This window comes from Natrix helvetica (assembly GCF_964273705.1).
Source record: "Natrix helvetica genome assembly, chromosome: 14".
In the NCBI taxonomy this organism is placed as follows: Eukaryota; Metazoa; Chordata; class Lepidosauria; order Squamata; family Natricidae; genus Natrix; species Natrix helvetica.
The window spans coordinates 7219646-7235512 of NC_138564.1; the positions used below are offsets into that span (position 1 = coordinate 7219646).

The 15867-nt window shown below is 44.5% G+C and overlaps 1 protein-coding gene across 4 annotated transcripts in view; it reads left to right on the plus strand.

Annotated features, from left to right (window-relative positions):
* The first annotated feature begins 633 nt into the window (after window positions 1–633).
* The window catches only part of CHFR (checkpoint with forkhead and ring finger domains), a 179424-nt gene continuing 164190 nt past the window's right edge, over window positions 634–15867 (plus strand). For 3 of the 4 annotated variants that reach the window (XR_014176484.1, XM_081966894.1, XM_081966896.1), the window contains exons 1-9: window positions 634–777; window positions 5173–5327; window positions 6252–6351; window positions 7376–7485; window positions 9116–9175; window positions 9293–9496; window positions 10605–10814; window positions 11828–11984; window positions 14468–14622. Coding sequence is in view for 3 of the 4 variants with exons in the window: in XM_081966894.1 (XP_081823020.1) it covers window positions 5186–5327; window positions 6252–6351; window positions 7376–7485; window positions 9116–9175; window positions 9293–9496; window positions 10605–10814; window positions 11828–11984; window positions 14468–14622 (1138 nt within the window). In the remaining variant the exon portion in view is untranslated. Of the gene's footprint in view, window positions 778–2320; window positions 2450–5172; window positions 5328–6251; window positions 6352–7375; window positions 7486–9115; window positions 9176–9292; window positions 9497–10604; window positions 10815–11827; window positions 11985–14467; window positions 14623–15867 lie in introns of those variants that run through there. The other variant, XM_081966895.1, reaches the window with a different exon arrangement.

Below are 15867 nucleotides of genomic sequence, written 5' to 3' on the forward strand. Positions count from 1 at the left end.
GAGAGGGGTCTGATTTTGGATTGTCCTTCAAGGTCTACAACACCTTGTATTTTCCAAAGAGAAATCTGCCCATTTTATAATCCTAAAAATTGTGGATCGTGCCATCAAGTTTTTGACTCTTAGCAACCAGATATATTTCCCCCCCATAATATCAACGTTTACGTTTTTGATTCCTGTGGTTTTCTTGGTTTAAAAAAGGAGTTTATTGCTGCCCTCTCTTGCAAAAGTTAGAACCGATGGCGTGGGATCCTTGGGGCATTTGGGGTTGAGGTGCTTTTCTTGCAGACGTCTCATGGCCCAATTAGGAGACATCATCAGTGCTAGAAGAGAGTGGGGTTTGCTCTCCGTTCCAGTAACACCAGTGTGGGTGGGATGGTTTCTTGATGAGAGTGTAATTTACTGAGACCAGCAAAAACTCTCCCGCCAACACTGATAGGGGCGAGCCACTGGAACAGAACAAACCCCCACCCCCTTCTAACACTGATGATATCACCTAGTTGGGTCATGAAACGTTTCAACAGTCAATTGCCTGGCTTCTGCAATGCATTCCTTTTTTGGCCCCCAATAATTAGCTTGGCAATAGCCAACAGCTGTTTTCATTTCAAGTCCCTCCTTTTAATTTTCACAGCCAATGAGGGAGCAGGGAGAATGGGACTCTTACTTTATACTTATATAAGAAGCCTGCCTTTCTAAATCTAGCCAGGATTAGTGAATGGTGGCTTCCTGTCTCTGTGTTTGAGAGCTGGAAGCGTTGGGCTAAAGAGGCATATTGAATAGGTTAGTGCTTGTGTGCCTAGAGCTGTATTTCATTTGATTTATGTTGTTAGGAGATGCAATTATGGTACACACGTGATTTCTAATACTTGGGGATTGATATAGTTGTATTTATCTAAATGCTGTGTGAATATATTCTCAACTTATAACGTGCTGTATGAGAGATGCATTTCATCATATCTTATCACCCATTTGAATATATATAATACAATATACGGATGTTTGTATTTGCATTGTGTCATCATAATTTGCATGTATTGTATTACAATGGTTTATGAATTCATATATATGTATGGGTTTATACATTATATATGTTTGTTTATTTAGTTTGTCAAATGTGTAAAAGATAACAGGTATAAGTATAAAAATAAATATGAACACAGTAAATCAGTACGAATAAATGGAGACAGCAGGACAGGGACCATAGGCATGCTGGCGCGCTTATGCACACCCCTTACAGACCTCTTATATTATATTTATATAAGAGGGGGGGGGACAGAGGGAGGGAGGGAGAGGGAGGGAGGAAGAGGGAGAGAGGTAATATATACTGTATATGTAATATATATAAAATCCACACGTGTTTATGATATAGATAAGAAATATAGGATGAGAGAGAGAGAGAAAGAGAGAGAGAGAAGGAGGGAGGAAGAGGGAGAGAGGTAATATATACTGTATATGTAATATATATAAAATCCACACGTGTTTATGATATAGATAAGAAATATAGGAGAGAGAGGGGTAATATATACTGTATATGTAATATATATAAAATCCACACGTGTTTATGATATAGATAAGAAATATAGGATATGAGAGAGAGAGAGAGAGAGAGAGAGAGACAGAGGGAGGGAGGGAGAGGGGTAATATATACTGTATATGTAATATATATAAAATCCACACGTGCTTATGATATAGATAAGAAATATAGGATATGAGAGAGAGAGAGAAAGAGACAGAGGGAGGGAGGGAGAGGGGTAATATATACTGTATATGTAATATATATAAAATCCACACGTGTTTATGATATAGATAAAAAATATAAGATATGAGAGAGATAGGAAGATAGATGCTAAGATACTGTAGATAGATATAGATGGATAGATATAGAAGATACATAAGATACTGTAGATATAGATGGATGGATGATAAGAAATATAGATATCTATATAGATACTTAACGTGTGTGTATATATGGGTGGGTGTCTATATGGGTATATCTATGTTTATATAAAATAATAGATACATAATTGCCTATATAGACGTGTATATATAATTAAACGACAGACTAGAGGCGACTCCACTAACACGTGTCTTTGCCCAAAGAACGCCGCCGCTCTAGCGTCCCCCTCTATGGCCCTCGCAGGACGCTCTAGCCGCCGCCACCACCACCTCGCGCACGTCCGCCGCCGCCGCTTCCTTTTCCCCGCCTCCCCGGCGGCGCCACGCAGCCCCGCCGGCCAATGAGCGTAGAGTCCCCGCCCCTGGCCCCGCCCCTCCGGATCAGCTGAGGGCTGGCCGGGTCTGTTGACAGCGGCGGCGGCGGCGACGGAGCTTCCTCCCGGGCGGCCGGAGCGGCTCCCTTGGGCTGCTCTTCGGCCGCGCTTCCAAGGCGGAGGACGCCGGAGGGAGGCTCGGACCGGGCGCCTCCCTCCTTCCCTGTGGGGGAGGACTACAGGTCCCAGCATCCACGGCTTGCGGGGCAGGGAGGCCCGGCTGGGGAGGGAGGGGGAGGGGGAGAGGGGAGGGGAGGAGCAGAGCCCCCTGGAAGGGGCTGGGTGGGGAGGGGGAGACCAGCCCACTCAGAGGGGGCCCTGTCTGGAAAGAGGAAAGAGGAGCCGGGGTTGCAAAAGGCGGCTGGGAGGGCGTGCAACGCGTGCAAAGGGACGAGGGTGCAAGGGTGCAAAGGGATGTGGAAGAGGCAGTGCAGCTGAGGAATATGGGGACGGGGCTTCCTTGTCATTTCTTTTCCCAAGCATGTTTTTGTGTGTGCATGCATGCATGCATGTGCAAAGGGAAGGAGACAAGTGTGGAAATGTGCAAAGGGATGTGGAAGAGCCGGTGCAGCTGAGGAATATGGGGTCAGGGCTTCCTTAGCAATGTCATTTCTTTTCCCAAGCAAGTTTGTATATGTGCATGCATGCATGCATGCATGTGCAAAGGGAAGGAGACTAGTGTGGAAGTGTGCAAAGGGATGTGGAAGAGGCAATGCAACAGGAATATGGTGCTTCCTTAGCAAAGTCATTTCTTTTCCCAAGCATGTTTGTTTGTTTGTTTGTGCGTCCGTGCACACACATGCAAAGGGAAGGAGACTAGTGTGCAACTGTGTAAAGGAATGTGGAAGAGCCAAGGGAACTGAGGAATATGGGGAGGGGCGTGGGTGGATGTTGTGTGCATGTATAAATATTTAAAAAGCTGGGGCCTCTTTCAGTGTTGCAGTGGAGAAAATAGACCGATAATTTTGGGCGTGTTTGCTGCCTTGAGTGAACCATATATCTCTGTCTTTGTATAAAAGGCAAGATAAAAATGCAGTGTGGGATAATTTTATCCTATATTATAATATCACATAAGTGTACTTATGAGATACTATTGTGGAAAGTTATCGCCCAGCCCTCTCCCAGAAAAATGAAATATCCTAGGAAATATTGAAAAGGCAGAATATTATATTTCCCTGGATGTGAAAAAGGAAGGAACATGTTTTAAAAAGACAGAGTAGCTCCCTGCAGCTTCCTGCCCCCATCCCCTTTGTCAATGGGCCATTAAGATACAATACAATACAATACAATACAATAGTAGAGTTGGAAGGGACCTTGGAGGTCTTCTAGTCCAACCCCCTGCCTAGGCAGGAAACCCTATACCGTTTCAGACAAATAGCTATCCAACATCTTCTTAAAGACTTCCAGTGTTGGGGCATTCACAACTTCTGGAGGCAACTTCTGTTCCACTGATTAATTGTTCTAACTGTCAGGAAGTTTCTCCTCAGTTCTAAGTTGCTTCTCTCCTTGATTAGTTTCCACCCATTACTTCTTGTTCTACCCTCAGGTGCTTTGGAGAATAGTTTGACTCCCGCCCAAGGCTGTCCCTTTACATAATAAAGAGTTCTCCCCTTCAGCTCCAGGGGGATGGGATTAAGGCATGATTAGCCTTTACCCACTCCCCACATGGGATCTGAGAACTCAACCAGACCTGGATTCAAAACACAGCCTAGAGAGCTGCCCCTGCATGTCCCCATGGGACTCTGACAACCAACCAGAATGCAAGCTCAAGATCAAAGGCCAGAGAGGGCATAAAACCAGGGACTTTCACCATCTCAGCCCTTCTTTCTCTTCTTCTCCACCAACATTGAAGCATGTGATCACCTTTTCTGTTCAGGACTCAAGCCATGTGGTCCTGTCCACCATTCAACCATCTTTCCAAGCAACCTCCATGTCTCCAGGGTCTTTTTCCCCACTTGGAGCCGACCCCAAAAGGACATTTCTTTCAACGCTATAATTCTCTTATGTTCGAAAGTGTGCAAGGTTAGGGTCTGGTAAGATCCTTTGCAGGTCCCTCAAACTCCCAAGACCACACAAAGTGGTCTAAGAAGGAAAACGTGTACTGTATATATCTCAAATGCATATACAGTAATGGCTAACATTGTGGAAACCTTTTTGGGAAACGTGCACAGTATTTTTGAGATTTGATGGCTAATAACACCACTTTTATTTTGGGAGTACCACCATAAAATTATATATCAGTGGAAATATAATTTAATCAAGAATGTAATGCAATGTCTTTTATGGAGGATTTGCTACTAGAATATCAATTATAAAGAAGAAAAGTGAAAGACATAGAAAAAAACGAGATATACAAAAATTATCGCCATAGAAAAACCGAGATGTACAAAAACTATCACCATGTCAGTTAATACTTAGTTAGGTAACCTTTAGCATGAATTATGGGCCTTACAACGTCTTCCCATGGAGTGGACCAAGTCTTTTAGTTCTGCAGCTGTTATAAGGTGAAACCAAGATTGAACGATTGCTTCTATTAACTGGCTTTTATTGCTCGCTATATTTGGCTGTACCTTTACATAGAATACAGATAATTGAACAAACTTTGTTGCGTTGCATTCTTGATTGAATTATCTTTCCATTGAGATCTAACTTTATGGTACTTCTGCAATAAAAAGGGGTGTTATTAGCCATCAAACTTCAAAAATACACTTAACCCAAAAGGTTTCCACAATTTTGGCCACTGCTGTATACCCCTCCCATATATATTCTCCTGGGCTTCTTGCAAAAACAGTTGAGCCCCACCCCCTCCACCAAAATCTCAGCTTTTCAATCCCATTTAGAGCTGTTGTTAACCCACCCACCCACCCCTGTCCTGCATCAATGTATTTCTTCCCTCCCTTCGCAGATGTGAAGTCCCGATGGCACACATGGAGCTCGGAGGGCAGATTCAACCCATCGGAAAGCCTCAACCTTGGGGGAAACTGATCCGGTTGGGGGTGGAACAAGCTGAGCCTCACGTCTTGCTGCTGAAGAATGAGTGGACCATTGGCAGGAAAAAAGGTACGGGGTTCAAAACTCTAGTCTTGCACTCGTAAAACTAACATACTGTATTTTTCGGAGTATAAGGCGCACCTTTCCCCCCCCCCCCCAAAAAAAAGAAGGTGAAAATGTGGGTGCGTCTTATACACTGAAGGTAGACCCACCCACCCACCGTCCCCCCACCCTTTGGCCTCTGCCTCCCAGCAATTTACCTCCTTGCAGCAAACGGGGAAAATGGAGCTTGCGGAGGCTGCAATAGGCCATAGCAATCCCTGCAGCCTGAAACAGTTTAAGTTCACTTAAACTGAAAGTGAAACTTGCTGTTTGCTCCAGGAGACAAATTGCTGGGAGGCAGAGGCAGAATTTTTTTTCTTGTGCTAATCAGACTGTTTGCTGCAAGAAGGTAAATCAATAACTATAAATGCCTATAGAATGTTCAAATGATTAGACTTATTTTTTTAAAGACTGCTTTATTATTGTTCTGGGCAGCTTAACAAAATGAAGAAGCTTTTTAGAATAAATGCTTGATCTGAAGAGGCCCGGTGCTATTGTATCTTCTTTTAAATAGCAGAGAATAACTAGAATTTCAGAAAGCACATCAATTTTAACAGCATCTGTACAAGTATAATCTGAAATGTAACTCCACAAACAGTGTATATCGTCTGTGCCGTTTGCTGTTTGCTGCAAGGAGGCAAATTGCTGGGAGCCAGAAGATTTTTTCCCCCTTGTTTTCCTCCCCAAAAGCTAGGTGCGTCTTATACTTCGGAGCGTCTTATGCTCCAGAAAATACGGTAACTGCCCTTCAGTTATGAAATTATGGGCAAAATTGGGGGTGTTGGGGAGAAACTGCAGGAGACTTTGTTGAAAGTTCAGGTGAAATTCCCAAATTTAGCAATGCTTTTTTTTCTCCCTTCTCTCTCTTTATCTCTCTCTCTGCTGTCCAAGGTTGCGACTTATCGTTCCCTGGCAATAAATTGGTGTCTGGTTATCACTGTAAAATAACAGTGGATGAAAAATCCGGTCAGGTTTTTCTACAAGATACCAGGTCAGCGCTGTTCTTATCCTTCTCCTGTGGTTTTGTGGGTGAAAACGAATATTTCTTGTGCGTCTTCTTTTGTTGTTTTGACCGGGGCTTCCCCATGATCTTAGGGAAGGCTACAAAGGTGGAAAGTGTGAAAAACATCACATGACCGTCAAACATGGCAACTGTCAAAAACGTGAGCAAGTTGCCGAGCGTCTGAATTTTGCTTATGTGACCATGGTCGTAAGGGTGAAAATTGGCTCCCAAGTCACTTTTTCCCAGTGCTGTCGTAACTTTAAACGGTCACTAAATGAACTGTTGCAAGCCGAAGACTACCTGTAGTGGCATTAACCTAGGTTAGCAGTGGTAGAAAGGAGACGGATCTTATAGTGATGATAATTATCATCTTTACGATGACTGTGGTCATAATTGATCACTTACGGCTTTTATGTACAGTGAGAGCTTATGCACCGCAGACCAATTCCTTGTGCGTCCCATCACACAAGGGGCCAATCCAGAATTTCTGTCTTGGCATTTATTTTACCAATGGTTAGACAAAAAAAAAACATGGAAATGAAATATGACTGTGAATTTTACAAGAGAAGGACAAATGGAATGACACCGAATATAATGTAAAGATGTACTATTATAGGGTGGATTTAGGAGGATGTAATGAATTCTTACGATATAAATTGATTCAAAATTTAGAATATCTCATCTAAAATGAAGGAATAATAGTGTCAGCGTTCCAAATATCATGCAGAATTAAATTCTTTTAGGATCTTTGGCTTGCCAAATAGTTATAGTCACAAAAGAGATTAATAATGATAATAACCTATGCATATATATTAGACTGATAATATGAGACTTTATATGAGACTATGGAAAGGATGCACAAAAATTTGGTAACCGACCGACACGCTGGATGTAACTAGAAGATGTTTTTATGTTTTGTTTTTGTAAGTTTATCTTTAAAAAAATAAAAATTCTTTAAAAAAAACAAGAATTTTGTCTTAATCCCACCTGTATTTCCTCCCTCCCTCTGCAGCACTAACGGAACAGTGATCAATAAACAGAAGGTGGTGAAGAGACAGACCTGCCCTTTGCAAACCGGGGACGTTATATATGTTGTTTACAGGAAATACGATCCAGAAAACAGTAAGTCTTATTCCATTCCCTTAAACGGCTTAATTAATACAACTAGTCTAGTGAAGAGAAGGACCAGGGGAGACAGGAGAGCAGTCTTCCAATATTTGAGGGGCAGCCACAGAGAGGAGGGGGTCAAGCCATTTCCCAAAGCACCTGAAGGCCAGACAAGGAATAATGGATGGAAGCTGACCATAGTGAAATTCAACCTAGAAATAAGAAGGAATTTTCTGACAGTGAGAACAATCAACCCATGGAACAGAAGTTGCCTTTAGAAGTTATGGGAGCTTCATTCCTGGAGGCTTTCAAGAAGAGACTGGACTGCCCTCTGTCATAAATGGTGTAGGGTCTCCTGCTTGGGTGGGGGGGTTGGACTAGATAGACCTACAAGGTCCCTTCCAACTCTGTTAATCTGAATCTATCTAAGATGATCAAAGGCCTGGAGGCTAAAACATATGATGAACGGTTGCAGGAACTGGGCATGGCTGGTCTAGGGAAGAGAAGGACCAGGGGAGACAGGATAGCAGTCTTCCAGTATTTGAGGGGCTGCCACAGAGAGGAGTGGGTCAAGCTGTTATCCAAAGCACCTGAAAGCCAGACAAGGAAGAATGGATGGAAACTGACCAAGGAGAGATTCAACCTGGAAATAAGGAGGAATTTTCTGACAGTGAGAACAATCAACCCATGGAACAGAAGTTGCCTTCGGATGTTGTGGGAGCTTCATCCCTGGAGGCTTTCAAGAAGAGACTGGACTTCCATCAGTCAGAAATGGTGTACGATTTCCTGCTTGGGTGGGGGGTTGGACTAGGTGACCTACAAGGTCCCTTCCAACTCTGTTAATCTAATCTAACCATATGATTGTAGGAAATGTTAAGGCAGGACTACTTTGATTGGGGAATAGAAGAGCTTGTAAATCAAATTAAAAGAAATGACATTCCAGTTATCCAGACATCATACTCTCTACAACTGGGAGTTGTCTTTGAATGCTTCCGGTTGAGGTTTAAAAATGTAAATGTGTGGGTGTACGTGGGAGAACTAAGATTGATCCTTTCCTAATGGTACTAAGCTGAGCGAAGAAATAGACCTCAAGGTCATCCTAACAATCAGGTTAAAAATTCACAGGAAGTTGATATTCACAGTTTAAGGGCTATAGCAAGGTTAAAGCTTCCCCTCGCACATATGTGCCAGTCGTTCCCGACTCTAGGGGGCGTTGCTCATCTCTGTTTCAAAGCCGAAGAGCTAGCACTGTCCGAAGACGTCTCCGTGGTCATGTGGCCGGCATGACTCAATGCCGAAGGCACACGGAACACTGTTCCCTTCCTTCCAAAGGTGGTCCCTATTTTTCTACTTGCATATTTTTAACGTGCTTTCGAACTGCTAGGTTGGCAGAAGCTAGGACAAGTAACAGGAGCTCACTCCGTTATGTGGCGCTAGGGATTCGAACCGCCAAACTGCCGACCTTTCTGATCGACAGGCTCAGGGTCTTAGTCACTAAAGGCCCAGAGATTTTAGTGTTTCATTTCAGGCAAATAGTTGTCCAATCTCTTGTTTAAAAAAACCTCGTGATGGATCAACCACAACCTCTTAAGGAGGGCCATCTCGCTTTGCTCTGTTGAGTTCAGTCATCTTCTCTCCTTTTCAGACGTTGCGTACCTGTACGAATCGTTGCACCCCGAAAAGGATGGAGCTAATGATCCAGGAGGTGAGTAGAGTAGCATGGAGGAATTGAGCCCCGTGGACCGACTAAGGGGACATTTCAGCTCTTCGCAGCTCTCCTGGCCGTGTTGAGGTCACACTCTCCCCGTCTCTCCATCTCTAGACAGCGCATGCCACACAACCAAATATACCTCAAGCACCAGAGAAAGCAATGATGGGACCTCAGCAACAGCGTCGCCACCGCCAGCTTCTCGGACGAGCTACGAGGAACCGCAGCCATCCACTTCGACGTCAAACCTCTTTCAAATCGTTGCTACCTCTCCCGCCGAGTCCACATCCACTGAGAAGCCGAATCCTTCAATAGCTGGTAAAGGTTAAGCCTCCTTGGCCCAAGGTTGAATCATCCTTTGAAGGGTGACCATGGTATTGCGGGAAGTGGAAGGGAATGAGCAGGGAAAGAACTGGCTGAGGAAGTCCCTGGAGATTCTCAGTCCTCCACAGCATGGTTGTCCCAAAGGTGCTTTTTTTCAGGAGGCAACTGGACTTCCTTGGAGGTGTTTTTGAAAGCGTTTCACTTCTCATCCAAGAAGCTTCTTCAGCTCTGACTGGAGGGTGGGGAATGGAAGGATTTATACTCCTTGCAGACAGCTGGTCATTTGCATCCTTTTGGAGAGTCGTTGAGACCACTTGGAGGTTTCTCTGTGTCCTCAGGGTCACCTGAGTGGTGCAAATGGTTCCTGTAGTCTTCAATTTTCCCTCTGGAGATCCATTCCTCCTCCCACACCATTCAAAGAGTCTTCATCCCAAATTGTACAGCTAAAAGCCCGTAGAGATTCTCAGTCATCCAGGTCATGGTTGTCCCAAAGGTGCTTTTTCAGGAGACAAGTGGACTTTCTGGTTTTGTTTTGGGAAGATGTTTCACTTCTCATCTAAGAAGCTTCTTCAGCTCTTACATAAATAGTGACAAGACAGCTGGTCATTTGCATCCTTTTGGAGAGTCGTTGAGGCTGTTTCTCTGTGTCTTCAGGGTCACCTGAGTGGTGCAAATGGTTCCTGTAGTCTGCAATTTTTTTCCTCTGGAAATCCATTCCTGCTCCCACACCATTCCAAGGGGGTTCCATCCTTCCATTCCCCACTCTCCTGTCAGAACTGAAGAAGCTTCTTGGATGAGAAGCGAAACGTTTTCAAAAGGAAAACAAAAAGTCCATTTGCCTCCTGAAAAAAGCACCTTTTGGATTGGCTGAGGAAGTAGAGAAAGGGAACTGTTCCTCCGGAGCAGGAGTTCTCCAAACTTGAGAACTTCAAGACTTGTAGACTTCAACTCCCAGGATTCCTCAGCCAGCCGTGCTTGACTGGGGAATTCTGGGAGTTGAAGTCCACAAGCCTTAATGTGGCCAAGCTTGGGGGAACCCTGCTCCTGAGTCACTTGGTTGCATCCAAAGATCCTTCACCGTGATCATCATTCTTGATTACAGGATCCCAACCTCACACCTTAATTTTTGCACCCGCTTTGCTCAAATTGGTACCATCTGGACCAGAGACATTGCTTCAACTCAGGCAGCCCGTTGTAAATTCAGAAACATCAGGTGCTTCTTTGAGGGACGCAGAGAAAACAGCCATGTTCCAGCTTTCCGGAAGGGAAGGAAAAGATTCACCCTACCCCGTTAGGAAGAAAATCAGAAGAGGTGGGTATATATGACAATGTATATTGTTGTGTTCTGCAGGGAGAGATTTGATACCTTCTTAGCAGAAGCGAAGATCACAGTGTTCTGATCCAGCCTTGGCACAAGCAAGAAACAGACTCCTTGTCCCGAAAACCCCCTCTTTATTTATCTCCTGTGAATTAATTGGCATTCACACACCAAAAAAGTCCAGGCAGTAATCCCAATAACAAAGAGTTAACCGCAGCAACAGATCTTATCAGTTCCTTGAGATAATTGCCAGGCCAGGAGCTCCCAGCGCAAAAGCTATAAATTAAGTTCTGGCAAGCAGTCTTTGTGGCACGAAACACAATGAGCAAAATCTTCAGCAATACGAACTGTTGTCTCCTACGACGACCACTCCCCTTTCCTTCTATTTATTTCTCAGCCAGGAAAGGGCCATTCAGCATCCATGTGTGCTTTGCTTCCCGAGTTGACTCCTTGTCCTCAGTTGTTCTCCGCTCCTAACAACTCTGCACATATGTGCATCTGGAACAGGCCCCAGCTGTTCTTCCTCCCCACTTATCTCAGCTTCCATAGGCAGCTGCCTCTCTGGCAGCCTTGGCTCCATCTCTGTGTCCAACCCAGAGCATCCATCGGAGTCTTCCCCAGACTTCAGAACTGGCCCAAGTTCCTCCCCAACCTCCTCATCGTCCAAGTCTGGCGGGCCACAACACACAGCCCTTAGAATATGGAACATAGAATCATAGGGATTTTGGAAGTCTTCTAGCCCAACCTCCTGCTCAAGGCAGTAGACCTTATACTATCAGTCAAATGGTTATCTAGTCTATTTTGGACAACCACCAGTGATGAGTACCCGCCCATCTGGAAGACAAGCTATTCCACTAATTAATCCGGGGTTGTGAACATTAAAGAGCTGCTCTTATTTCTGTGGCCAACAGTCAACCGCTTGATTGTTGAGCAACAATGTGTTGGGTTCCATGCTGTTTTTTCCTTTACATGCCTTCCCCAATGTGACATAAGAACCTCTCTTGCAGATGGTGAAGCCAGCGCTGCCCTTCAGGTGGTCACCCCAGACGGACACGCAATGAGACCTGACCCTGGAGATGCCAAATCGGCAACCATGAAGCCCGACAAAATGGGAGAAAGCCTGAGCTGCATCATCTGCCAGGAACTGCTTCATGACTGTGTCAGGTATAGGTGGTTGGACAGCGATCATAGGTTGACTAAGAAAGAAAGGAGTAGTCCAGATGAGCTGGAGACAGGTTGTCTGATGGAAAAAATTTAAAGTGAAGAAGGATGGATGGAGGGAAAGGGCTGAGCTAGCTCATTTGCTCTGCAGTAGGTCTTCAAAGAGAAGTAGTCTTTGTCAGGAGGACAGTTGAGAGGTCGTACATCACCTTTGTAGTCATTGAATGGGATTGAGAATAGGCAAAGTTGCCCTGCTGCCTCTATTTTGTTTTAAAGCCCAAGAGCCAAATGTTGATTCAGCTCAGGAACTGTTAATTCTTGAAGCATTGATTCAAGAAGAATTGAGTTGATCCAACTCAAGCAGCGTTGAGTTGATCCAACTCAAACAGCGTTGAGTTGATCCAACTCAAGCAGCGTTGAGTTGATCCAACTCAAGCAGCGTTGAGTTGATCCAACTCAAGCAGCGTTGCGTTGATCCAACTCAAGCAGCGTTGCGTTGATCCAACTCAAGCAGCGTTGCGTTGATCCAACTCAAGCAGCGTTGCGTTGATTCAACTCAAGCAGCGTTGCGTTGATTCAACTCAAGCAGCGTTGCGTTGATTCAACTCAAGCAGCGTTGCGTTGATTCAACTCAAGCAGCGTTGAGTTGATTCAACGCAAGCAGCATTGCATTGCATTGAGTTGATTCATCTCAAGTGGCGTTGGGTTGCTTCAACTCAACAGTCATTGAGTTGATTCAACTCAGCAGGCATTGAATTGATTCAACTCAAGAAGCATTGAGTTGATTCAACTCAAGAGGTGTTGAGTTGATTCCACTCAAGAAGTGTTGAGCTGACTCAAGAAGCAGAACTCATGTTTCTTGAGAGGGACCAGTCAGGATTCTTGAGTCCCCTGGTGACCATAGAGCTTAGGAAGCCAAATGCTGCTTGCTGAGGTCTAAATCAAAACAATCTGTGACTTCTGAATGTTGCTGAACCACAACTCACAAAGTCTGGAAGAAGCAGGCTGAATGGAAAAGACTGCTAGGGGTAGTAGGCCAGGCATATTTGGAATGCCACATGTTCTCAACTTCTAATCAAGGCTTAAAATTTGCACACAAAGGTTGTTTTGACTCCTTCTCCTCCTTGAGGACTTTCATCCTATCAGCAGTTACCCTACTCTTTCTTCACTTGGGCTATATGCCCAGTTTAGGTTTTTGAACCTCCTGCTTTTAGCTCCCTTAGGTTCCTCACCTCATTTTCTGTAGGGTCTTTTTTTCCCACGCTCCACTTTCCCACCCAAGCGTTCCAATGCTCCTTTGCTCTGTGGCTACTTCATAGCCCTTCTCCATTGTTGCTTCAGTTCCGTGGAACCTTCTGAAACAGGCCTTCTGGCTCAGCCAATCAGTTTCCTATTTCAGTGGACAATGCAGTGGGCATTCCTGGTGGACCACCAAGTTATATATCAGCCATATCAGGAGAGAGCCAACGTGGTGTAGTGGTTAAAGTGTTGGACCAAGATGCCTCCAGTTGAAATGGGTAGGGACAAGACGAGAAAGAAAGCTCCAGGCCTTCTCAACCATATTTGCATTTTGGTTGTGAGAATTAGAATAGAGAAGAGAGAGAAGAAAGAGACGACAGCTGGAAGGGTTAAATTAAATACACAGTCCATTGCACATGGCCATGAGATTAACCTTGATTAACATGTGAGTCAGCAGTGAGTACCAACTTCCCAGATTTGGTTTATTTTAAAAAGAGAAGTTGATTTTTGAATTTTGAAATACGGGTGATTTGCTTTAATGTTGTATGGGGATGACCTTGGGAGACAGAAGGAAGACTTCCACCCGAGGCAGCCAATTTTCTGTTCTGACCTAGGCTTCCCCAGCAGTACGAAGCCGAGTCCTCATCCCGATAAACCCCTTTTATTTAATTTACAGTGAATTCCTCTCCAGCAAAAGCTTTCCTCTCCCACAGACTTTCAAAACAGTTCCCAATTACTGACCTTTTATCAGGCTTGGAGAGTGGCCAGACCGATATCTTTCAGATGCCGCAATACTTGGCAAGAATGCAGGAATGAACTAATGGTCTCCTGCAAACTCCACTCTCCTTTCGCTCCTCTTTTATTCCCTCTGGGAGGGGCCATTCACCATCCACCTGTGGCCTTACTCCCAAGTCGACCCCTGTTCTTTAGCTGTTCCCTTCGCCTGGCAACTCTGTGCATGCGCACACTGGGAACAGGCTCCAGCTGTTCTTCTGCCTCACTGAAATCTGACTCTGAAGGCAGCACATAACTCCTAGATCCCTCTCTGCCTCCAACACAGAGCCCTCATCAGAGCCTTCCCCAAACTCCAGGACTGGCCCATGTTGCTCCTCAATCTCCTCACCGTCCAAATTTGCTGCCAGGCTCTGCTGGCCACTGTTGGGCCACAACATTTTCTTCCTTTCTCCCAAGGTTTAGACTATTGACCAATCAGGTCCTACTTCAATTCACTCATCTCCTGTCTTTAGCTTGCAGCCCTGTATGCATACTTTCTGTGCCGCTTGCTACTCGGGATGGATGGAGCGATCTTCTCTCTGTCCAACATGCCGCTGCCCCGTGGAACGGATCTGTAAAAATCACATTTTGAACAATTTGGTCGAAGCCTATCTCATCCAACACCCAGGTATGAGAGGAACATGGAATATCTGCATTAAAAAACACTACTTCTTCTTCTGCCATATCCCTCGTTGGATATTTGCGATCATGTCGGCAATCCTATTTTGGCCAACAGCCGCATGAAAAAGTGCTGCTGAGTTTTGTCCAAATGGGTCCCTTAGATTTTGAAGCCATGAGGTTCTTCTTCTGCCTGGACCTCCTTTGCCTTCAATCTTTCCTTGGAGAGGATTAAGTGAAAGATGCCGTATTTTCCGTGTTCATGTCCGAAATAATCTACCTTTCGCTTTTTAATGGCTTTGATGATTTCCCTTGGCTTTCCCTGGCGTTTTATCGCCACCTCATTTGCGATTTGGTCAAAGCAGTTTAGACGTTAACAGCCGTTTAAAAATACTTGTGTTTTTTTTTTTTCATTGTTAACAATTCAGCGTTGCTTGGACGTAGGGTGAGGCACAGACTTACAAGTGAACGCAATGATCTGTGCTGTGAGACAGTTGAAAAATATTTTGGGAATGGACTACAGGCAGTCCTCGACTTACGACCACAAATGAGCCCCCATAATTTATGTTGCTAAGAGATAAATTTGTTCAGTTAGCTTTGCCCCATTTTGTTGACTTTTCTGGCTTCTGCTAAGTGAAACACTGCAGTTGTTCAATGTGTAACACCATTGTGAAGTGAATCTTGACTTTCCCCATTGATTTTACTCCTCAGGAGGTCAGAAAAAGTGATCAGGTGACCCCGGAACACTGCAACCATTATAAATAGGAACCAGTTGTCATTTACATCCAAATGTAAATCACACGACCATGGGGATGCTACAAAGGTTATAAGTGTGAAAAATGGTGAAAAGTCACTTTTTTCAGCGTTTGTCGTAGCTTTCAATGCTCACCAAATGAACTGTCGTAAGTTGAGGAACTGTCTGTCTTAAGCTATTGACAGCTGCCTGAACGAAAAGTCATTTTTCCCAGTATACATTCTCGGAGTTTTCTTTAACAAGATTTGTTGAGATGAAAGTAGGAACAATTTGCAAGAATTCCAGCAAATGAATCTCAAGATAGTCCTCAAACCTATGACAATTGGGTAAAGAAGTTCTGTTGCTAAGAAAGGCAGTTGTACCCAAATTTAAGACCCAGGGTAAATCTAGCTTCCTCCATTGACTTTGTTAGGAAGGGCCCAGATGTCCTCCATTGCAACCGTCATAAATACAGGCGGGTTGCCAAGCACCCAAAGTTTGATCACATGACCACAATCGTCA